This window comes from Myodes glareolus, chromosome 1 (assembly GCF_982192425.1).
Source record: "Myodes glareolus chromosome 1, mMyoGla1.1, whole genome shotgun sequence".
Taxonomy (NCBI): domain Eukaryota; kingdom Metazoa; phylum Chordata; class Mammalia; order Rodentia; family Cricetidae; genus Myodes; species Myodes glareolus.
The window spans coordinates 143,468,465-143,492,911 of NC_142026.1; the positions used below are offsets into that span (position 1 = coordinate 143,468,465).

Sequence of the window (24,447 nt, forward strand, 5' to 3'; positions counted from 1 at the left end):
GTAAAATCAAAACCCTGAATGTGAATGATATATTCAGATGTGCTTCTGAAAGACTTCTCTGATGGTTGCATGAAGATATTTTAGAATTAAGTGAAGTTAAGAGCTTCAGGAAGTGAATGAGTCATGAACATCTGTTGTGGTAGAGCTGCATAAACAATGTGATCAACAGAGAATGTACAAGGACTTAAAGATGGCTGGGAGTTGGAAAGTTGGGGTAAAACCTCAATTTTAGCTTTATCCACTGTCCAAGGAAGACGAGACAAGAACAGACTCCAGAAAGTGTGGACAGAGTGAATGAGTAGGGCATTCTCCTTGAAAGGTAGGTTGGAGATTTTTTTAAATACTGCATTTACCCATTAGTTTGTTTTGTTTTTAATTATTTAGTCTTATTTTATATGTATTGGTGTTTTGACTGCTTGTATGTCTATATGAGGGTGTCAGACCTTGGAGTTACAGACAACAGTTGTTACCTGCCATATGGGTGCTGGGAATTGAACCCTATACCTCTGGAAGAACAGTCAATGATCCTAACTGCTAAGCCATCTCTGTAGCCTCATTTTTTAAAAATTAGATTGAATATATTGGGTGTATAGGTAACTTTCGGTAAAACTTTAAGGTTACTGACTTGAAATAGGTCAAAATCTAGCAAATTTAGTTAACAAAACCAAAACCTATGTCTTTGAAAAGATAAATAATTTGGGCAGTGATAGGGCACAACTTTGATTCCAGCACTTGGGTGTAGTGAGGGGCTGCGGAGCTGCGGGCAGGCCTGCTTTTTGTCCCGCCCGGCTCCCGCATGGTTAGCTTAGCCCCAGAAATAACAACACACAAATTGTATTCATTTAACCACTGCCTGGCCCATTATCTCTAGAGAGTTAGTTACTGGCTAACTCTCACATCTTGATTAACCCATTTCTAATAATCTATGTAGCACCACGAGGTAGTGGCTTACTGGGAAAGATTCAGCATGTCTGACCTGGTAGCTGGCTCCATGGCGTCTGCCTCATTGCCCTCTTCCCAGCATTCTATTCTGTTTACTCCGCCTACCTAATTTTCTGTCCTATCAAAGGGCCAAGGCAGTCTCTTTATTGACCAATGAAAATAACACAATAGACAGATAACCCTCCTCCAACAAGCCGGCCCCTCATATTACACTTGGGAGGCAGAGGCAGGCTAATAGGCTAATGTCTGCAAGTTCAAGACCAGCCTGTTCTACAAAGTGAGTTTCGGGACATCCAGGTCTACAACACAGAAAAATCCTGAGATGAAGAAGGAGGAGGAGGAGGAAGAGGAGGAAGAGGAAGAGTAGGAGGAGGAAGAAGAGGAGTGGGAGGAAAGAAAGAAAGATAAATAAGAAGATAAAAAAGAAGACATCTTTGGAATTTCTAAATACTAAAATACAAAATAAAAATTTAACAAGGTTTGTGTCTTACTTAGGAGACAAGTCATACAAATCACAGGAGTGTAATAAAAATAAACTAAAAGGATCATTATGTTAAAAAAACACAAAGGTTCTGTAGAAATGGCTAGGTGATTAAGAGCATGTACTGCTATTGTAAAAGATGTAAATTCAATTCCCAGCACCCTCATCGAATGGCTCACAGCCACCTATAACTTCATCTCCAGGGTATCTGACGTCTCTGGCTTCTGAGGGTACCTACACTCACATGCACATAGACACACACACATTAAAAGAAATAAAACTAAAACATTTTAAAACTCACAGAAACATGAACCACTTTTTGGTTAGTAGGAAACTATATTATCTTTACAACTTTTCTCTAAATCATTTCAAATTTGACTAGGGGAGAGAACTAGTGGTTGCCGTTATCTTACTGAAATCCAATAAATCTACAGCAATGGACTATTCAGCTGACCTCAGTTCTCCTCCTCCCAGCTTTATCTCCTAGAATCCCTTTTCTGATACTGGATGCTTTGGCCCAACTCCCCACACTCCATGTCTTGATCTCTTCTAGTTATCCCCATACTCATACTATCCCCACCTTCTAGGCCCGTGCATATGCTCTGAATCTTCTCTTGGAATCACTCTACCTCTTCTGATTTCCCAAAGCAGTTATTTGCTTTTCTATTAGCACCTTATGCTAAGGTAATGTATGCATGTGTTTTGTCTCTGCAATAAAATATAGATGCCTCAGGAATGGGACCCATATCCTTAAGACCTTCATAATCTCAAGCACTGCTATTTTCATGTAATATCAGCCTAACACATTCTGTTAAGTCAATACTCAAATTAATGACTAACAAACTTCAAGAATAACTTAGTGTTGTTAATCTTCTATGTAATCAATAGTATGTAAAGGTATCCACTTAACTTTTCACGTAGGGCTACAGAGGCTCATAACCCTGTAATAAATCAACATTATCTTGTACATATTTGTGGCTAAAGTACTGGAAGTGAATCAATGAGAAATAATGGATCTAGGACCCCCTCATTCCCTCTGGATTTCATTTGTGCATAACTTTCCTCTCACTTGGCTCTCATGGCCATGAATAACCAATTATACCTGTATTTGTACCTAGGCACAAATTATGTCCACAGTCAATAAATGCACTCATTATAGTATATCTAAAATGGAATGTATTTATCATACAAAAATATATCTAGAGATCAAGGATCTAAGAATTCCTGTGCTTTTGTTTTTGTTTTAGTTATCTTGAGAATTGTGAATTTTCCTATTGTCTCATAAATTTTGACTCAAATGACAGGACTTCCTTTAGGTGGTGAATCTAACATTCTCCTTGTAGTTTTAAAAAGATGAAAATGAAAACTCCTCAGCAGGGAGGCCTTTGGGTGACTTCTCTGATCATTTCAAAGTCTCTTTTTCCTTATGCTTAAATCATCATAGTTTAAGGGTCCCAGGAGAATTATTAACATCCTTGCTTTAAAAGATCCAGAACTTCCCTAATCAAATATATTTTGAAATGTATTTGGGTATTGGCAACCAAATCTAGCCCCTAAACCCATTTGTCCCTCCAAAACCTGGTTGGGGGAAGGAAAAACAGGAAAGAAAAGAGGAATAAAAATTTCTCTAGAGATGATACCTTGCACTGTTTCTTTGTCAGTTCAAAAACCATCTTAAATGTTCTTTTCATCATATAACATTTAGCCATGTTTTTCCAGCAGCTAGCCTATAAGAGCCTATCTACATACTTCTTCCTTCTATGTCTTTTCACATTACCAAATGCCACCCTTGTGCATTGCAAATCATCCCATGATGGATTATTAATGCCAAGGCCACATGCTGAAGCATGGAGAAATCATTATGTCAAAGTAGGCTTCTTGCTGTGTCATGGACATCACATCCAGTGGTGCCTAGTGATGGGAAATACTTAAAGTGGAGTATGGGCTGGGTTACAAAACTAATCACTCAGCTTTTAGCATTTCATGAAAGCTGTAAGAAATTATGTTCATTCATTCAAAACAGGGGTATTCAGAATGAGCTTTAGTTTTCTGACTAGTAAAAGGAAAGCTGTCCAAGGCTTTGATGGTCACAAGCTAACACTGTTTGTCAATGCAAAACACCTCTCATTTTAGTAAATGGGAAACTTGTGTCCATGAAGACTAATTAAGACATTTTCAGTTAATCTTAACACCACAGTTCTCCCTCAGAAAAATAAATGCAAATAGATGGGAGAAATGCGAATAGGGAAACACTATAGACCTTCCTTTTATCAGACCTTCATAAATTACTATAGTATGAAAAAAGAGAAGTGAAAATATGGTATTATTTTTAAATGTCTAAGCAGCAAACAAAATAAGCTGCTGATACAAAAGTTTTCCTCAGAAGTTAAATGAGATTTGTGCATTTTGATTGTGTTTTCATTACATCATTTTTGGGGAGGGTCTAGGCAGTTAATCATTCTCTTGCCATACAGCAACATTTTCCACATTTTGCCATAAAAACAACTATGACCCCAGCTTATCTACCAGCCCCTCCTTATTAATGCAGAAGAAAACCCACTATTATCTCAGCAACTGTTTTTGTTTATAAACCCGAAGGAAAACTTGAGTATCTTATTTTATATTTTTATTTTAAAAGTTTATGATTAATTTTTTAAAAAAAAGTCTATGATGTGGTCTTCTGTATAGAATTGGCTAAGATAATTTGGAATTAAGGATTGCATTCTTATCTTTAGTAAGTGCAAATTTTCCTTATGCATACATAGTACTACATTTTATACAATTATTTACATATGTTAATTATTATTAATAAAAAATGTAAAGCATTGATGTGATAGCTTGATGTATTTGAAATATGTTTAATTTCTTAGGATATTATGTCTTTCATAACTGTTTGAGTGCTATTGTTAAAGGTTGTTTCACAGAAAATAAGCATAGGTGTTCAATGATACAGTGTGATTCTAAGACTAGTTGTATAATGCCAGGTATATGAGGTTGAAACACTTGATATCTCTATCAGCAGACTCTTGACTGACCCCCTCAACCCATTTTTAACACATATCTGATTGTTCTGGGTGGTTTTATGGGTCAACTTCATCCAAGTTATAGAGTCATCAGAAGAAAGAGCCTCAGTTGAGAAAATTCCTCCTTGAAATTCAGCTGTAAGGCATTTTCTTATTTAGTGATCAGTGAGGGAGGGCCCAGCCCATGGTGGTCCTGGGTCCTATAAGAAGGTGGGCTGAGAAAGTCATAGGAATCAAGCCAGTAAGCAGCTCCCCATCATGGTCTCTGCATCAGCTCCTGCTTCTGGGATCCTGCCCTATTTGAGTTCCTCTCCTGACTTCCTTCAGCGATGAGCAGCAATGCTGAAGTAGAAGCCAAATCAACTTTTTCCTCCTCAACTTGCTTTTTGGTCATGGTGTTTAGTCGCAGTAATAGAAACCCTGCCTAAGACTCTGGTGTTGTGCAATGGGCTGTATAGTAAGAAGTAAAAACAAAAACAAAAACAAAAAAACACTCAGTCTTTATTTAATGGCCTTTAATTATTTTGTCACTCTGCTTTTCAAAGTCATTGCTTATGAAAATACGTAGGAAAACCACTTTTACAAGGATTGTACTGAGTACAAGAAAAATAGAAGTGTGGAATGTTGTTTTCTTTTACTCATTTAAGGTGATAAGTGCACTTTACCTGTATAGTCAGACACAAAAACACCATTTTATACTCTTATAAATTGCATGACTATCTTCTCAAAGTCCAAGATAGTAAAGATATATCTATATCACAATAAAAATAAGTTAATGAAACTAAAGCTTTCCCCATGACTGAGGGAATATTTAGTCAGTTCATATACTTGACTAAATGAAACTGTAATGCTTTCTTTGCTAGTAAACAAATAAGCCCTCATCTTAACATTCCATTCTCCAGATAGAAGTGAAGTTCCTGCCATAAAATCAAGACTATTGTCCACACCAATGCTGCTTTAATACTAAATATTTCTGTTTGAAACAATCGTTGGCTTTTTTTTCTGACTTTGGGACTACACTCAGATGCATCACATATTATGGAGTATAGCAACTCCTAAAGGAGGCATTTCCTGGTAGAAATCTTCACAGAAAGACATCCTGACATAATTAATGAGACCGAAAGACAGAAAGGCTAGTTATAACTGTATTCATTTGAAAGGCATGTCAGCTAATCATCAGACTTTAATGAATTGCATGTAACTTGGAAGTGTGTAATGTTTTAATAAGACCCTTTATTCCCCAGCCTTCTTTCCTTAACTCTTATCTGCTTCTTCCTTATTCAACAAAGTAAATAGAGATGCTTGACCTCCAGAGAAAATGGTAGCATATAAAGATAGGAAAACTTAGAGAAGGCCCATGATAAAATAAGGATGTCAGAATATCTCTACTGGAGTCTTCCAGCCCTTGTAATACACTGTGAGAAGATGTTCACCATCTTACTAAGTTGCTGAGCAGGTAACTTTGACTTTCCATGATTTCCTCCCGTCCCTCTCATGCAATCTATTTACACCAAAATTACTATAAAAATAAATCAAAAGAAAAAATTTTAAGAATTCTTTTTTATTTCAGCATATGTGTGCATGTATGTCTGTGTGAGTGTATGCCATGTGTGTACAGGTGCCTTGTGTACAGGTGCCTTCTGAGGACAGAAGAAGGTGTTGGATCCCCTGGAACTGGAGTAACACGTAGTTGTGAGCCATCTGATGTGGGTGATGGGAACTAAACCTCAGTCCTCTGAAAGTGCAGTGAGTGTTCTTAACTGCTGAGCCATTCATCTCTTTGGTCTCCAAATAAGCCAAAAATTTGAGCTTTAACTTTAATTTTTGCCTTAACTTTAAAAAAGAAAAAGGTGAAGAAAGAGAGAGAGAGAGAAAGAGAGAGAGAGAGAGAGAGAGAGAGAGAGAGAGAGAGAGAGAGAGAGAGATTGAGAGAGAGAGAGAGGAAAAGAGAAGAAAGAAAGGCTGGGAGGGAAGGATGGAAAGTTGAAGGAGCCCAATGCAATTTGGGATTTAATAGTTACCAGGGACTTTGGTCTAGGTACATGTGTAGAATAGCATTTCAAGCAGAGGTAAACGAGGAGATGGGCAGGTGGTTTATATTATGAAAAAAACATTCTGATCCACCATATGCCTGAAATGTTCCCCTAAGTTGACAGAAACTGGAGAATTTTCTCTGAACACTGGACTCTCAAACCAGTCCCTTCCCCCATGCCTAGCAAAGACCCCTTTTCTCAGCACACACAGAGACTTGAATTGTCTCCACATACTTGCCTCCAGCCTGACCTGCAGAGGTGGTGTTAACCTGAGTGATGGAAGCTCAGCAGTTGCCCTTTCCACATCACCATCTGGAAGGGGCAGATGCTAATACAGCCACAACCAAATATACTGAAACACATGTGAATGTTCATGCTCTGACCCGGGAGGTCAAAGCATTAAAGAACTGAGAGCAGCAGGGCCTGGCTTGTGGAATTCTTTTTGTTGAAGGCTTGCTTGATGTCAGAATGAAACTGAGGTGTTGGTAACACTGACCAGAACCCACAGGTCATGCACACGTAAACTCTGCAAGTTGCTCGCAGAAACTCGGACTACATGTTGCAAAGTAAAAGTGTTCTCAACCATTTGAATGACAGACATTACAACATTTAAGATTAGGACAAGATATTTCACCTTTCACTGTCGGTTTATTTGGTTTGCCACTTGCAAAATATTAGTGTGGGAGAGCCTCTTGTGTGCAATTAACTGTTGAGTGAGTCCTAACTAAATATCACTGAACCATCCTTGATCCCAGCAAAGATTCATCTTTAACTTGAGATCCCATCTCTTTACAGTCACAAGTAACACTTGCTATTGCATTACTGCTATTCAAAACTTTGCCTGCTACGTATTTGCAGTTCCTCAGCAGCCATTCATAGGCACTAAGTAGAGTGTACTTAATTTGACTCTATAGATTTCAGATTGGAAGAACCTTTTTCTTAATCTTTAAAGCACATGGGTGAATAATTCCAGGAAGTCTGTTAAGATGGAGTTAGGTTCCTTGTCTTGATGTCTTTCCACATGCTTTCCAACAGAACCAATTATATTTAGGATATATGTTCAATAAACTCTTGAATGAAAAAAATTGACTCAACACACACATCCTGCTTATTTTTAAAACAAGTTATGGATGAAAATTAATCCATTGACAGATACTACAAAAGTTACTCTTCAATCTGAATTGTGTCAAACTGACAAGAAGATGTCCTATACGAAATATACCTACAGTTTTTAAGTGTTTTGTAAATTATTAAAATGATACTAATTTCTTGTTAGACATTTCTACTTAAAATTTGTCTGTGATTATTTTATTTATAATAATATTTTATTTATAAATTTTATTTAAGCTATTTTAAGAATGTCTTTGCATTCATAAGAAAACAAAACAGAGCAAAATAAAAACTATGAATAGCTACTATTTAATTTGTGATCAATCTACAAATTAATCTTGTTTACATCTTGACATTGTATAGTTTATCACAGAAGAAATAAAAAGCAGAACTTCAATGTAATTTAGAAAAGCCAGCAACTTTTAGGAGAGTTATCAAAGGGCTTTTTAACCTTAATTTTTTTTGTTTGCTTAATTCTTAGAAACAGTTTCTCTATTGAGAAACTACCGTTGTTTTAAGTTCACAACACAGGATTTATCATAAAGACAAAGAAGCTTCTACATAGACTGGCTGAAAGCATAATGTTAACACATTTTACTTGGAATTTTTTACATTGTTTTTCTTCTAAGAACAGGTCTAGGGTCTTCAGAATCACCTGGAAGGTTTATTTAAATGCATATATGGGAGCTGGGGTACTGGGTTAGTGGATAAAGTTCTGTTGTACAAGCATAAAGTTATGAGTTTAAACCCCATCACTCACATTAAAAAAAAAAAGCTAGGCATAGAGACATGTGCCTATGATCTTAGTACTGGGTCCTTGAGCTTGCTGGCAAGTCAATCTAACTAATTGGTAATCTCAGAGTTAGGGATAAATCCTATCCCATAAAAATAAGGTGAAAGACTGGTCATCAAGATGGCTCAACAGATAAAACTGCTTCCAAGATGTTGAATCTCTGGTACCTACGGTAGAAGGAGAGAACCAACTCCCTAAACTTTCCACTTTCCTCTAAATGAATTTTCCCAAAGATTGTTCTCCAGGCACGTTCCATGGTACACATGTGTCTGAAATCAGTAGCCCACACACAGAACACAGCCATGCATACTGTTCACAATGACTCACTCATCTGAAGATTTGAGTTAGGATTCTTATGAAGTACAAAATAAACTACTGGTTAGATATACTTGAGAGAGAATATTTATTTGCTTACTTTTTAAGTCCCATGACTTTGGGGTGCATAACCTTTATAAAGTCTATGCCTCCACAATTATAAAATAAGAGTTATAATAAAACCAACCTCATAGAATTGTTGTGATAACTAGACATAATATTAATCATAAAATGCTTAGCACAGGGCCAAAGCCCTGAGAGTCAGCAATAAGATCTCAGATACTGAGCTCTCTCCCAAAAGTGTGCTGAGAAAATTCTTAATTACCTGAAGGAAGCAAAGACTCTGTAATACTTATCTTTTGTTGTATAATAAATTGTTTCAAAACTTACATACATGTTCAGGACTCTGGAATCTGGGCATTTCTGGCTCACCACCTGCTGGATGTGGCAGTCAAGCTGTCTGTAAGTGAAGGCGTATCGATAGGTACACTAAAATAACCAGACCAGCTCAAAACAACAGATATAATTTAATAATTGAAAAGCGGAGAAACTCACGCTACTGGAGTAAAAGTTCCGATGTCCAAACAGTTCAGGCGAGCACCGCACAGAGAGCGCATACACCTATCTATCCCAGTTTATCTACCTGGCTCCAGATGGCCACACCCAAGTCAGATGTGATTGGCTGAGCTTCCCCATCAGCTGTCATCTAAAGATTGGATTGGGTATCCTTCCAAACCCACCAAGATGGCTACTGACCCCAGGCGTTTTTTCTTGGCCATGTGTGCCTTTCTATAAGGTTGCTTAAATATATCAGCTAACTTTTCTTCATGAAAAGGCAGAGAAAAGGCAAACAGGGTCAAGATGGAAGCCACAGGGTTCTTTATAAACCAATATTACAGAAGAATACTATCACTTTTGCCATGTTCCATTGACTAACACTACTACAGAGTCAAGAGACCTCGGTGAAGACGTGAATGCTGGGAAAAGGAATGGACCACTGAGGGCATTTTTTTTTTTTGACCCACCATTGCCTTTAAATGTCTCTCCCAAGCATTACAGCATTCTGTGTGGATTTTTTTTTCAGAAGGAGTGTTATCAGGGAGGAGAGTATTTTCATTTGTGCTTTATTATTAGAAGACATTAATAACTATAATAGTTTATAATCTACTAGCAAATAAAAGACACCTGAGTAGCAAGACAAATATCTGGTTGGGTCTGCTGGCCACTCACAAAGCAGCCAGTTTCACATGCCTAAGAAGTCCACAGCTGACTTTTCTAAAGATTTTGACTGTTTAATATTCAAGCTCAGAACTTTCATAGAATGCAAAGGATGAAAACTGTCTCTGTGTATTAGCAAGTAAGAATGGTCAGCACATAAGGTATAGTTTACAGATTTGTATTTATGATGAGGTCTGGGGAAAAAAATAGCAAGAATAAACCATATAGTAAAGTCTAATTCTGGTTGGAAGGTGCTTTGAAATAACATCATTCTTTACTTACCCCATCTGATGTCCTTGATAACCAGTTTGGAAACAATAAAATGCCCTTTAACTTGCCATACTTATTTCCTTACAGTTCCCATTGTTTGGTGATGATTCTGAAGGTGCCTGTTCTTATAGGAGCATCCAGACTGTTATTTTGATATTCCAAGCAGACTGCAAATGAGCTAAATTGCTTGGCCAAGTATATGTTTCTATGGGTGAAAGGTTCTCCTAAACCTCTAAAAAGCAAAACAGACAGCAGTTTTACTGGCTTGGATTTGTAGTTTCAGAAGAAAACAGCTGGCTGACATTATAGACATTCATTCTGAAGTGATTGTCGTTCAAAAATATAAAGAATAATATGAAGAAAAGTTCTTTGATGTCTCAGAACTGATTTCATTTTATGTACTTATTAACAGACACACTTTCTCCCCATTGGAAGGGAAAAAAAACCTCCAATACCCCGAAACAATAAAATAAGCAGACAGGTGTCTGCTTTTACGTCTTGAGATTAGCTGAGTCTCCCACCTTCCTCTTCCATGCTTCCCTGGTAAAGGCCCTGTCTGCTGCCTGCCTGCCTGCCTGACTATACTTTGATCTGTGTGACAGTACCACGGGCTGTAAATGTAATGCTGTCTTTGATCTAGTACTTAGCTGCTCTTATTTAAGTAGATTGCGTCTTTTAACTGTGCAGTGTTTACTTTGTCTCTCTCTCCCCCCTCTCTGAAAGTTGTCTTAAATTGCTATTATTTAGACAAAGATATTTCCTAAGAGTTTGAGTACTCTGACCCGTAGTACTTATTCCCTAAATTCTAAAATCCCAAAGCTCTGTTGTGGATTTTGCAAAGTAAAACTGCTATTAAAATGAGCTGCTACTATTGGCAAAACCTTTTCTTTTTAATAGGAGTTTATTTTTTTTCATAGAATAATAAATATAACCTACACATTGACAAAAATGCTTATATCAGAATCTAAATCAGTTATCCTTATGAATATTAATCCAGGCTTAATATATTTTCATATTGCCGAATTAAAATACCATATAAAGAATATAGGAATAGCACTTTTAAAGAAAAAGTAGTATATATATTTATTCTTGAAAGAATTTCTTGCACATTTTTCAGATGTTTTACTGATTTTCTACTGAGTTTCCTATGTGTCAGTCTGTTATTCATTCAGTAAATTGTAATAAGAAGGGATGCAAAGAAAATTATGTAATAGGTTTGAACACAAAGAAAATTAGGTAACAATTAGAGTGTGCAGGAGGAGACAGCAGGCAAAAGACCAGCAAATAATTACATTCAAGTAAGCTGATGCTACTGGAACTTAAACTTCCTCTGTCTCTGGCCTGTCTATCTGTATGTATGTTTCTTCTCCTTCTCTCTCTCTCTCTCTCTCTCTCTCTCTCTCTCTCTCTCTCTCACACACACACACACACACACACACACACACACACACACACACACACCTTGCCCCACTGTTTTAAAAGTCCTTATGATTACTATCTTTTCCACGCCCTGATGGTACACAAGCATCTCAAATCAAAGCACTGGTTTAGATGTTATAAAAACTGTTGAAGAAGTATGCAAAAATACCAAAAACCAAAGTTTGGGGAGAAGTCAAAAGAAGTGATCAATTATTACCTACATGATTGTTACACAAGAGCATTCCTGATATTTGGAAGGTTTGGAGACTGGGAACCTGATTTCAGGGATTCAAACTGGGTTTGTGGAAGTGGGCGCTAAATGATACAAGGTTGTATTCAAGCACCCGGGGACAGGGCAGAAAGGTCAGTGTTGGGTGGAGTGTGAAAGCGCACAAGGATTTGAGACTATGAAACTAAAAAATGAAGTGAGGCCCTCAATACTTTTCTTATCTTTTCACACCATGTATCATCATGTTTCTGAAAGCCTCACATCTAGGTAGTAGAAGCTGTGCATAAGGAAATAGCCCCCAAAGCTCAGGTGGACTAGATCTTACAAGCCTGGGCTGCCCGGCTACCCCATTGACTTGTCTTGGGCCTGGACTTCTTTTCACAAGAGTAGTTTCCTACTAGAAACCTTAGTGTCTGTAGCTCTGTGTTCAGAGGAGCCTTTGGGGGAGCAGTTATCATGTCTTAAATGCTCTAAAGGTATGGCTTTATTCTAGCCCTTATAGGACTTCTTCCTCCCTCTGGACCCCCAAACTTCACACAAAGTCGAACTCAAAGAATGGGAACTTTTAAGTATTAGGAAAAGAGAGAGAGTGAACTGAATGGAAGCGAGATACTCGGGCAAGCCCATGTAGACAATGAGGGAATCAGGTTTGGAGGACAGAGACTAACATTACACTGGGAACACTGGAAAAAAATATTTTAAAGTATTGGGATTCAAACCCAGGGCCTTGTGAATTCTAAGCAAGTACTCTACAACTGAGCTAAAGCTCTACAGTCCCTCTCTAGCCTAGGTTCGCCTCAAAATATCATAACTTCAGCTTTGAAAGTACTGGGATTACAGGGAGTTGTCACTGCTTGAAAAATAATGCATTTAATGAGTTACTGAACATAGACAGTCTATGGCCCCTAACTTTGGAAAACCAAATGGTTTTGATTTCTACCCAAACTATATATGAGCAAAGTATAAAGGGCAATCCTCAAAAAAATTAGGGAACTATTGCTAGAAGACAGGTGGGGAACAAATTCTGGAATACGGTGTATGTTCTTTCAACTATCATAATGGTAAACTACATGTGACTGACTCTCTTTCATGGACCATGATGATGTATCATGTATCATAACCATTCTTGGTGCTTTTTTTCATATCAATTAATCAATTTCAACTTCAATCCTACTATTATTTTACTAAGAAGGACATTGAGGCACAGAGAGAATAATTAACTGGTTCAAAGACTTATATACTAAGAGTTGAATACCAACAGTCTGAGTCCAGAACCCATGTAAATGTATAAGCAGAAGTGCACAGGGGTCTGCAGCTGACTTCTTTAATAACTGCCTCTCCTTTCTCCCCAAGTGCTGCTTAAGTAGAGCTGAGGCTAGGCGGGATGCAGCTAAAGTGGCGCTCATCAACTCTCTCTTCAATGAGCTGCCCTCCCGAAGAATCACCAAGGAATTCATCATGGAGAGTGTTCAGGAAGCAGTGGCCTCCACCAGTGTGAGTACCGAAGGGAGGCGAGAGGTGGGAACATGAGAACATTACCAAAGTAAGAAAATTCCCTATTTTAACTATATTCAGGTTAAATTTTTGCCCATTGACTCAATAAAGTTTGGCAAAATGAATCCTTAGGTTAGAAATCATGAAGGTGAAACTGGTTCCCTATTTTGTATCTTGTTAATACTCGATATGCCAGGGTCAAAATTGATTAACTTTCAGACTGAGGAAGATCACATGATCACACTGATTTCAATGTTTGGTTTTTGAGGAGTATAGATATTTTTCAGGGTCCAGGAATGTATGCAGTTGAAAAATGATTTATAATCTAGTAATAAACTAGCTGTAATTTCCCCAAACTTAAATAACTATGCTAAATATTTTAAGTTCTTGCTGTAAATAATAATTCCCCAGCCAGTGTGCAGCCTTGCAGTTGATAGTGTAATAAACTATGGGCTGCTTTGACAGCTCTGTGTGTTAGAATAATCATGGTTTCTAGTGGTTTATATGTTCTGGTAACCTTTGAAACTTTCCGTGGCAGATACAATTAAATGCTTTGAAAAAAAATGAAAACAACAAAATGTGTCTTAGAAATTTAAATAGAACCGCTGGGTGGTGGTGGCGCACGCCTTTAATCCTAGCACTTGGGAGGCAGAGGCAGGTGGATCTTTGTGAGTTCGAGACCAGCCTGGTCTACAAGAGCTAGTTCCAGGACAGGCTCCAAAGCTACAGAGAAACCCTGTCTTGAAAAAAAGCAAAAAAAGAAAGAAAAAAAAAAGAAAGAAATTTAAACAGGAAAACTTCTTATCAATCCAGTACTAGATATTTATTTGTCGAATAAATGGTTGAGAATTCCTGTCCAGTATCTCCAACTGTAAGCCACCCTGAACCCCACGTATAGCAGATTTTTCTCTGTGTGTGCTTCCAGGCAGGAGTTTGAATCATAGAAGAGGGCAAACTCTGTCACTTTTCTTCTGTTTCTCCACCCCCCCCCTTTTGCTTCAGACAGGGTCTTACTATGTAGTCATGACGCCACTGAAACTCACTTATGTAGCTCAGGCTGGCTTCAGACTCATAGAAATCTGCCTGCTTCTGCCTCCTGAGTGAGTGCTGGGATGAAAGGCCTTTGTGCCAGCATCCCTTCCCTTTGTTTTTCTTCCTGAGCTGAATTGACAGTCTCTGTCTTTACAGGGCAACTGCTCATGAAGGAGATGATGAGATTGTTAGGGATCCTTTTGCATTATCATTCCGAGAAGATCTAGGGTTAGTAGCCTAACTAGGAGAAAGTGGGGAGGTCTGCACTGTATCTGCTCTGAACATAAAAGCAAGCTTTTTTTTTTTTTTTTTCTGGCCCTGTAAATTCAAGTGCCTTTGAGGAAGAAAAGTTAGGAAAATGATGCCTGATTTATATACATGTGGAATTTACTTAGGAGCAAGGAAGGGCCCTCAATGTAAATGTAATTTGTCATTTTTTGGTGGAAATTTCTAAAGAGAGAGGTATGTGTGGCTTGCAGGCTTCTGGATGGATTTCCCCCAGGATACTTTAAAAGGCCAACGTAAATATTTCAGAGCAGTGTGTTAATGTTATTGCATTCGAAGCTATACATCTCCTGCTGCCTGATGCTGACAGCTGTTTCTGCAGTCCCACAACGCTGCCATTGCTCACCATCCTGGGAATCCAAGGTCATGGGATACTGAAGGAAGCCTGAATGCCGTTCCAGAGCTCGTATTTGCTGCTTAGTGTTGTTTCTCACAACCAAGCTAAAAAGAATCTCATTTCTACCTGTCACCTACCTTGCTTCTTAACTATTAAGTAGTTTATATATATTAAAAATGTATACAAACCAATACCCATGCAGTCAGCAATAGCTTATTATGAAAAGGAAGGATGGAATGGACCACACGCCTGTAAAGTTCTTTCAGTTTCGATTATGCAGTCCTACCTGAAATCAACGTTGTAAGATTTCAGTAAACCACAGTGACAGCCATGGAGAGCAGCCACATAAGCATTAACGAATCACTGACAAAAGATCCTGAAAGAAGGAAAGGGAAATTCATGCTTTGGGATTATCATTCTATTAGTAGTTCTACAATCTGTTAGCATTTTAAGCAAAAGTCACATTTAAGCTGATTATAAAACGCTCTTTACTTGAGTCATTGTAAATGAGATCAAGTATTTTATCCGGTACCTTTAGGCCAATAAAAGGATTAGGTCCTACTCATTCAAAGAAGGGAAGGGATTATTATTGACATTTTCTTTGTTTCTTTGTTTGATTTCCTTCCCAAGGGCACTTTAGATGATGCTGATGACCCCAGCACAAGTGTCGGAGCCTATCACTACATGTTGGAGTCAAACATGGGGAAGACCATGCTGGAGTTTCAGGTGCCTAACTCCCTGCTAGTTATTTATTTGATAATCCAATCCAGAAGCCTTGGAGATATGCAACTCTTTTTTATTTTATATGTAGTGTGTGTGTGTGTGTGTGTGTGTGTTCATAAGCTTAGGTGCCCATGCAGGGTGTGTGTGTGTGTGTGTGTTTGTACATAAGTTTAGGTGCTCATGCAGGGTGTGTGTGTGTGTGTGTGTGTGTGTGCATAAGCTTAGGTGCCCATGCAGGGCAGAACACCAGATAGCCCTGGAGCTGTATTTACATTTAGCTACTGAGGCATCTCTCCAGGACCAAGACTTGTAACTCTTATCATTAACATTAGTATCTTTTGTTCCAACAATCTGATTTTTAAAATTTACCCTTCTAGAATTCAGCATGGTGATTGAATTTTAGCCACATTCACTAACCCAAATCAAATAGCAATCATAGCACATTCTGTTCTCATGAAGCATGCTGCTCAAAAACTTCGGGGCCTCTGTGTTACAACAAAGGAGAGCTACAAAACATCTATTTTTTTTCAAACAAATTATTCTCAAATAGAAGAAAATAACAGGGGGAAAGGCAATGGCACAAGAGGGGAGACACATCTATTTAAAACCATACAGACCTACATATGGTGTCTATCACTTTAGAAACAGAAGAACAATGCCAGCTTTACAACCAAGTAACACTTCACCAACTCTTCAGGACTAAGATCCCCTTTAAACAAAGTCAAAAGGTTAAAAATATTGCTTGTGCAAAATTCTCCAGAAGTCAGATAAGGGTTTCCGTGGGAGTACATTAGAAAGTACTACTTCAGTTATGATGCTTCTATTAAACACGATGTGCCTCTCCCTCCTATCAGGAAAACCAATATTAACAATGTGTCATCCACATCTGATGAGCAGCAACAGCTGAGGAACTCTGTTATATAATCCTAAATTTAATACTTCCCACTTTTATGTAGGCATGGAAAAAACAACAGTTTCTTGTCTCTTCAGTATATTGCTCAATAAGCCACAGAAGGTATTTAATACTATATTGTAAACTTTGGCCTAACAGAAAGTCAACTGTGAGCATGCTGAAGGTATACTCTGTTGGGCTGTGTGGTTCACTGGGCTAACTGCACTATATACATTTTTGGTTTACAGATGTTTCCTAGTTAAAATTGGCTTATTCTATTTGTCTTTATAAAGTGTAAAATAATAGTAATGACATTGATATTAGTATCTGATTCTTACTTGATACTTTCTTTGGCATAATATTGAGCATCTGACAATTATTAGTATAATTCAACCCTTATGACAGTCGTATAAGGTAGTCATTATTATTCACGTGTTATCCAAGGAAGATTATCTTCACTTAGCAAATGGTTGAGTTCCAGGCTTCAGACTCTTGCAAGGCAATCTCTTTCCTTTTTTCACACATCTGATTCTTCTCATATATTGAGTAGATGAAAATTCAGTAGTGATTTGGCAAGCAATGTGTGTCCCTCTAAACAGCTAAGGTTAAATGAAGTCAAATATCCAATGACACAGAATACCAGCAAAAATTAAAATAGTACAGTCTTACTCCCAGTACTTCTATTTTTTTTAAGTTTGATTTCAAGAAGTAATCAGACTTATAAATTTTATGAATAAAAATGTTTATCATAGTAAAACTTAATCTTTGTGTTACAGCTGCCTTGTGTTGCAGCTGATGTCCAAAAACACCAACTTTTCTTTGTAGTAGATGAGGACATCTGGAATAGACTAGCTGGCTTTAGCCATACTCTGTTCCTTATCTCTAAATCTGTTTCTTCACTTGTGTATAAACCTGAGGAAATACCAGTACTACCTCACAGTGCCCGTGTGAAGGTGAAAGAAGACACAATGAGAGGCCTGTGGTAAACACTCCATGAAGGTTAAGGGTAACTCTGAAGGATTGTGTTACTTGAAACATCAGAGGTTGCTTGATGGATGTATTTCCCCTGACACCTTTAGATAATAATAAGTTTCACAAGAGGTTAGATAGCTCCCAGCCAAAATGCTTCATGGCGCCCTGCCTTACAATAAAAGGGGGAAACTATAAAGGCTCTATAACCCTCCCCCCCAATCTAACACCAAGCTTTAGAGAAAATAACAGCAAAAAGAATGGCAGAAGAGAAAAGATATGCATTTAAAACCATACAGACCTACGTATAGGTGCCTATCACTTTATATCTGTGAGCTTGCCCATTCTGAAACTCATTTTTATTTTCTGCTAAATAAAAAGAATCATGTCACTTTATAGAGCTAAAGATCTGGGCGTTTATAAGTCATCCAGAACAGCTCCTCTCATAAGGAGGAAAGTCATTTAACTTTCATCCTTAACGAATATCTTTTACCTTTCTTTTTTATTTGTTCTCTGTGCCTTTCACATCATGTGTGCCAATCCCATGCATCTTCTGTACCCTTGCCTCCACCCTCTGCCCTTGTAACACATCCCCCCAAAAAAAACAAATCAAAATTTAAGATTAAAAAAAAAATGAAAAGAAAAAGAAAAAGAGGAGAGGGGAAAGAGAAACTCTTGTCATGGAAACTGCAGTGTAACACGGTGGGTCACGCAGTAAACCCCTTTTCCATACATCTTTACATGCAGGCATTCATTGCACAGAATCATTGGCCAGAGGCCCCTCGTCTCTGCTACACTACTGACACTGGACCCTCACTGGGACTCTTCCTGAACATCACTTTGCTGCCCTGTGCTGTGGAGATCTTGTAGCCCTGGGTCCACAAGACCCCCTCCCCTTCCAGCAGGTCGCAGAGGGGATGGATGTTGGGGTGCGTTAACAATTAGCCCTGGTTCTGGGTCTGAGTAGTTGGTCAGTTGGTCAGCTCTCCCCTGTCTTCAGCACCAGGGTGAGTTATCCAGCCTTGCTCTGGCTAGTTCACCCTTTGACGTGATGGATGAGCAAGGGTGGCGTCAGTTCTCCCACTTCTATGCCTTCAGGAGTAGTTTTACTGTTTTGCCCCGTTGAGGTGAAGGGGCCACTCTCCCATTGTCACCCCATACCAAGAATGTGATTTAGTAGCTATTAAAAACAATAATGATTTTGAACATTGTTGGCTGACTCTGCCAAAGCTACTGAGGTAAGAATTAAAAACAAACAAACAAACAAACAAACACTTCCTTCCAAGTACTATGAAAGGCTCTACTGAACATCCCCCTCAGTGTCACTTTAACCCTTGCCTTGCTGAACTGCTTTCTGTGTGGTCTGTACTAAGATATTTAAATAATAATTATTTAAATCACACTCAAGAAATGCTTCACAAAGAAGACTGGGGGCAGGATAGGAACAAAAAGAAAGATAGAATGCGGGGGAAAACTCAAACCCTCGGGTTAGGAGAGAAGACCCAAGGAGCCAAACTTTTCCTTCCGCCTGCCTGCTGGGGCGCAGCAAGATCCATGGGGTCTGGGCAGATGTAGCGGTTTGTGTCTACACTTAAAGGGAAGTTAATGCAGACCTGGGCTATTGAAGCAGAGACACAATTCAGGGCCCCTCCCCCTACTGGAGGTGTGACAGAAGAGTGTTTGGATGTGGGAACGGAAGACTATAGCGTAAAAAAGCAAGATTGGTGTCTACTGACTGCGGGTTTTCGCTGGGTCGGCCCTGCAGCGCTGTGGAATCATACAGACTTCTGTTTACCTTCAATTCTTGAGAGAGAAGGATCTGCCTGATTTGGGGTAAGCGCCCGGAGAGAAACAGCCTGCTGTTATGGGGAGGGACAGGAGCGGCAACCAAAGGGCACTGGGTCTTGTCAAGGTCAGATTCTAGAGAGAATTTGACTGAAGCTGGTGAATATATTTATTCTGAAGACTAATGCAATCCAAGGAACAGTTGTTTGTTTACGTCTGTACTAAATTCCCCAGGTCGCCTTTTAAAGCCCCATCCCATAAACAAATTTCCTCTTAAACTCTTCCTCTTGGGTAGGGAGATGGTGCCCACCTGTTTTCCAAGTTCTCCATTCACAGTGTTTGTTTTTCTTATTTCTGATGAATCACAGAGCCAAGCCAGTTTCCCAAAGTTCCAGGCAGAGGCAATGAGCCTTTTCTCATGCTCAAAGTAGCTGAAAAGCCATTGTCTCTAAGAGGCGAAACGAGGAAGGCAGTTTCCAGGACAGAGTCCAGTTGTTGCAGGATTAAAGGAATTGAATGACAAAGTAAAAACAGGAAGCTGTGGATGGAGAGCAAGCAGCAACTGCAATTTTCCCTACAGAGCAAAGAAAACACAGGTTTTATTCACCATTCAACTAACAATTTACTTTGATGATCAAGACAAGTTATATAATTTGTGGGGCCTAGTGAAAAATAAAAATGCAAAAGACTTTGCTCAAAAACAATTAACCTGAGTATCAAACCCTGGCAGCGCCTTCAGGACTGCATAGACCTCACAAGTGAGAAGCAAGGCTCGATGCCAGGACAGATCCAGAAGATCCTAGAAAGAGAGGAAAGCAACGCATCTGTCTTGGCACAAAGTTGAAAGATGCTTTTAAAAGCTCAGTGATTAAGAGACATAATATTATACTACAATTTTTTAAAGCTCAAAATAAGTGTAAAAATCTCTCTTAATAAACAAAATACAAAAAACAAAGTTAGGTTTCAGTTAGGTAGTCCAGGCTTGCCTTGAATCTGTTGCTGCCTCCCCAGTATTGGAGTTGACCTCCAATATTAAAATGCCTGGCACAAAATACCAATTTTTTAAAGATTGTTAATACTCATGAATCAGTTACATCTTGCCTCACATACCTCACCCTAACAAGCTGCCTTCTCACTTTTCAGGCAGGCTCCCTAGACTTCAAAATTTGCTTATTTAACCAACTCCACAACAGAAGAGCAGAAAAGGGCACCATCGAGTAGGTAACTGCAAGTTTCTATACAGGATGTGGGTTGATAAGTTACAAAGCCAGGGTTAAAACCAGGCAACATGAATCCAGTGAAACTAGAAAATAATTCCTTACAGACGTCCTCTGTAATATTGCATGGATTTTCCTTCAAGTCTGACAAGGCACAGAAGCACTGGTTTAAGCACCAAATCACAGGGACTCAGGATGTTGTGAAACCTCCTTTAATACCAGCACTTGGAAGGAAGATGTGGGAAGATTTCTGAGTTCAAGGCCAAGCTGGTCTACACAGTGGGTTCCAGGACAGCCAGAGCTGTATAGAGCCTGTCTCCAAACAAACTAACAAGCAAACAAAACAACAACTACTGAAAAAGTTTGGTCTCATGAAGGGAAATAAAGAAGTGAGATAGGAAGTATGTATAAATAGTTAGGTATACCTTACATGATGATAACAAGTGTTTCTACACAGTAGGGCAAAGACTAGACTGGGATAGAATGTATGAGGATGAGAAGGAGGTCACCTTCCCTAAAAATAGGTAAGAACCAGAGCCACACTAAGGAGGAACTCCTTTTTCAGACAAACTAGAGCAGTAGGGAAGTGAATGACCATCTTGGAAGAGTCAAGAACAGTTTCATCCTGTCCAGGAAGCCTTTGAGAAATGAAGGTCGCCAAAAGGCACGAAAAAGCTTTCTAGTTCTGTTCACGGAATAACCATGGATTCTGAAGTTCTGGGTGATTTTACAAGTGCATCTACAAGAGGCAGCCGTTGGTCCATAGATGAGTATGTGGTTCTAGAAGATCCTGAAGAAAGAAAAGTACATACCAATGACAAAAGCTGTCTGAGAGGAAATCAAGAGTGATATTAGCATTAAGTTGTTTCTCACTTCAGGGTAATGCAGGGGTATGTACTAGAAGCTGTAACACAAGTCAAGTTTGTCCCTTTTTGTTGCCAAATTTACATAGGGACTCTAAGTGTAGATCACTGATAGAGAAGGCTTACCAAGTCTTCTTGTACAAGGTCTTGAGTTTGTTCTCCAGAACTGGAAGAAAGTTAAATTTAAAACCAGCTGCAGATTTGGGGTCATGAGGGATCAACTGAAGAAGCAGAGTGACATTTTTTTTTCATTAAAAAGAACAGATATAGGGCTGGAGAGATAGCTCAGGCTAACGTCTTACACACAGACAAGAGGACCTAAATTCTACCCTCAGCATCAGCATAAGAAACCAGACATGGTAGCTCAAACTTGCAATTGCAGCGCCAGGACAATAGAGTCAGGAAGACACCTTGAACTTGTTGACCAATCTAGCCAAATCAGTAAGTTCCAAGTTCAGTGAGTGAGTCCTTGTCTCAAAATTATGGTGGTGAGCAATTGAGGAGGACGCCCACTTGTCAACTTCTGGCCTCTACACTCATTCATACTCATGTACACACTCTCCACATGAACACACATATATGATACACAATAATATACATAATATAATAAATATAGTTAGTACAAAATTTAGGTAGTTTTTATATGAAATCAAAGAAATACCAAATATTGGCCTTTTATTACAACATAGATCCTGTTTTCTATCAGGGCATAGAGAATTCATATTCATTTTTGTGGTTGCAAAATATTGCATGAGTGGGTCTGAAAGTAGCATTGGGGAAGGTAGAAGAAATTTACCTTCCTGGTCAACTGGAATACTTTGATGAATGGATTAACAGGAACATTGATGAGAGCCCTATTAGGTGTACTCTCAGTTTTTCACATTAGTGTAGCAATATGTTGGAGTGAAACTAGAAGAAAGGGGCTGTGATAGGGCAAGTCTCTTGGCATTTGATTTGGGATGCTGGACAGTGGGGTTTTTGTTTGGTGAGGAAGGAGCAACTTGTTTACTATTTGTGTTGATTTTAATTGATGGAAACAAATGATTTTGCTTTTACTACTAGCTCAGTGTCTCGAGGTGCCAACTGGATCTTGGAATACAAAGTAGCAGCAATAACTCATAATAGAAGCTTTAGAGCTGCCCTATCCTCTGATAATCCTACAGTTCTAAAATGCATGAGATAGTTTTAACATGCCTGCAACCTAAGACTACACATCTCTGGGCTTTCAGAAGAAAAATATGTTCTTGAGCAAACAGAACTAAAGACAGTAAGAGACTGTTGTCTTGAATATATGAATAGTCAATAGGACATTTGTCTAGAAACTAAGTTTTCATAACTATTTTTATAACCAGAAAGTTCCTTAATTATATGGAGTTATTTTCCAAAGATTATATGGTTGTGTTTTATGGTATTGATTCATAATTGACATCTAGCTTTAAAAAAAAAGCAAGAACAAAAACAAAAATCCCAGAATAGGTGAAACAAAATAATTTCAGTGGAAAACTGCTAGCTGTTTACTTTAGGAAAATGAAAATATTCAGCTTGCTGGTCCTAGATCAGACAGGGAAATGGCAATAGAGTTGATAAGTTTTGCTCACTCAGGGCTAAAGAGCAGAATGTGGAACCTTCATTTGTTTTAAGGTGAATTCAACCACACTATCCACATTTCAAGGCATTCTTAAAGCAGAGGGACTTACCTCTTTGTATGCAGGCTAAAATTCTCCTTCCCTCTGCCGCCACCTTCTCTCTCTGCTTGTCTCTTTGTCTCTGTCTTTATCTGTCTCTCTCTCTCTCTCTCCCCACTTTTATCCCTCCACCTTCTTCTCTCCCCTCTTTCTGTGTGGGAAGTTCTTCTGCATATGCATTGCTTTTACTGGTTAATGAATAAAGTAGCTGCTCTCGGCCAAAGGCTTAACAGAACATAGCCAGGCTGGAAGATATATATATAAAGAGAGAGAGTAGGGGGTGTCAGGAGAAGCCATGTAACCACCACTGGGGACAGATGCACCGAAACCTTGCCAGTAAGCCACAGCCACTTGGCAATACACAGATTAATAGAAATGGATTAACCAAAGATACAAGAGTTAGCTAGCAATGCACTTAAGTGATTAACCAAGCAGTGATTTAAATAATATAGTTTCTGGGTGGTTATTTTGAGTCTGGCCAGTCGGAAATAAATAAATGGCCTCCTACTACATCTTTCCTCCTCCCTCCTTCCATCCCCCTCTCTTTCCTACATCCTGAAAAAGTCAGGTAAATAATTTATTTCAGCTTGCTGATATGGAACTTTATTACGAGTGAGTCTACTTTGGTTTTGTCCATTTTGAGTCATGTACTGGAAGGAGCTGGTTCAAAGCAAATGGGCTCCTATAAATTTTACTTAATAATATATATGTGTGTGTATTTATAATGTATATATATATATGTTTCAGTTTACATTCTTAAAATTTCAGTTTTATTCTTTTTTCTTTCTTTCTTTTTTCTTTTCTTTTTTTTTTCGAGACAGGGCTTAGGGTTTTGCTATAGTTTTTAAAGCCTGTCCTGGAACTAGCCTTGTAGACCAGGTTGGCCTCAAACTCACAGAGATCCGCCTGCCTCTGCCTCCTGAGTATTGGGATTAAAGACATGTGCCATCACCACCCAGTTGTTTTCTTTAATGCCACTTAGTTACATGACTTAAAACCCAACTCATTTTCTCCAGAATGCTGAAAAGAATTTTCACTCTTTTCTCTCAAGTCAGATATGTTACCCAATCAATTTTGTTTTTTTGCTTTTGATGCTGGAGATCCAAAGTTGAGTCTCATGCATGCTAAGTACGTGCTCTACCACCAACTGAGACCCTCAGACTCTATTATAAGGTTCTGTTGTATCTTTTATTTATTGATTTATATGACTTTATTAGTAAAATTTCATTCAAGACATGTGCCCATTTAATTGCCATTGGATTTTGTTTTTTACTTCTTTTGTTGTTTGTGTTACTTATATTTTGTGGGTATTAAGTCTTTGTGAGTTGTGTG

The 24,447-nt window shown here is 38.5% G+C and overlaps 1 protein-coding gene across 1 annotated transcript in view; it reads left to right on the forward strand.

Moving 5' to 3' along the window:
- The window catches only part of Lix1 (limb and CNS expressed 1), a 57,119-nt gene that overhangs the window by 20,198 nt on the left and 12,474 nt on the right, over nucleotides 1–24,447 (forward strand). The window contains exons 3-4 of the mRNA XM_048422162.3: nucleotides 13,187–13,327; nucleotides 15,612–15,707. Coding sequence (XP_048278119.2) covers nucleotides 13,187–13,327; nucleotides 15,612–15,707 — 237 coding nt within the window. The remainder of the gene's footprint in view (nucleotides 1–13,186; nucleotides 13,328–15,611; nucleotides 15,708–24,447) is intronic.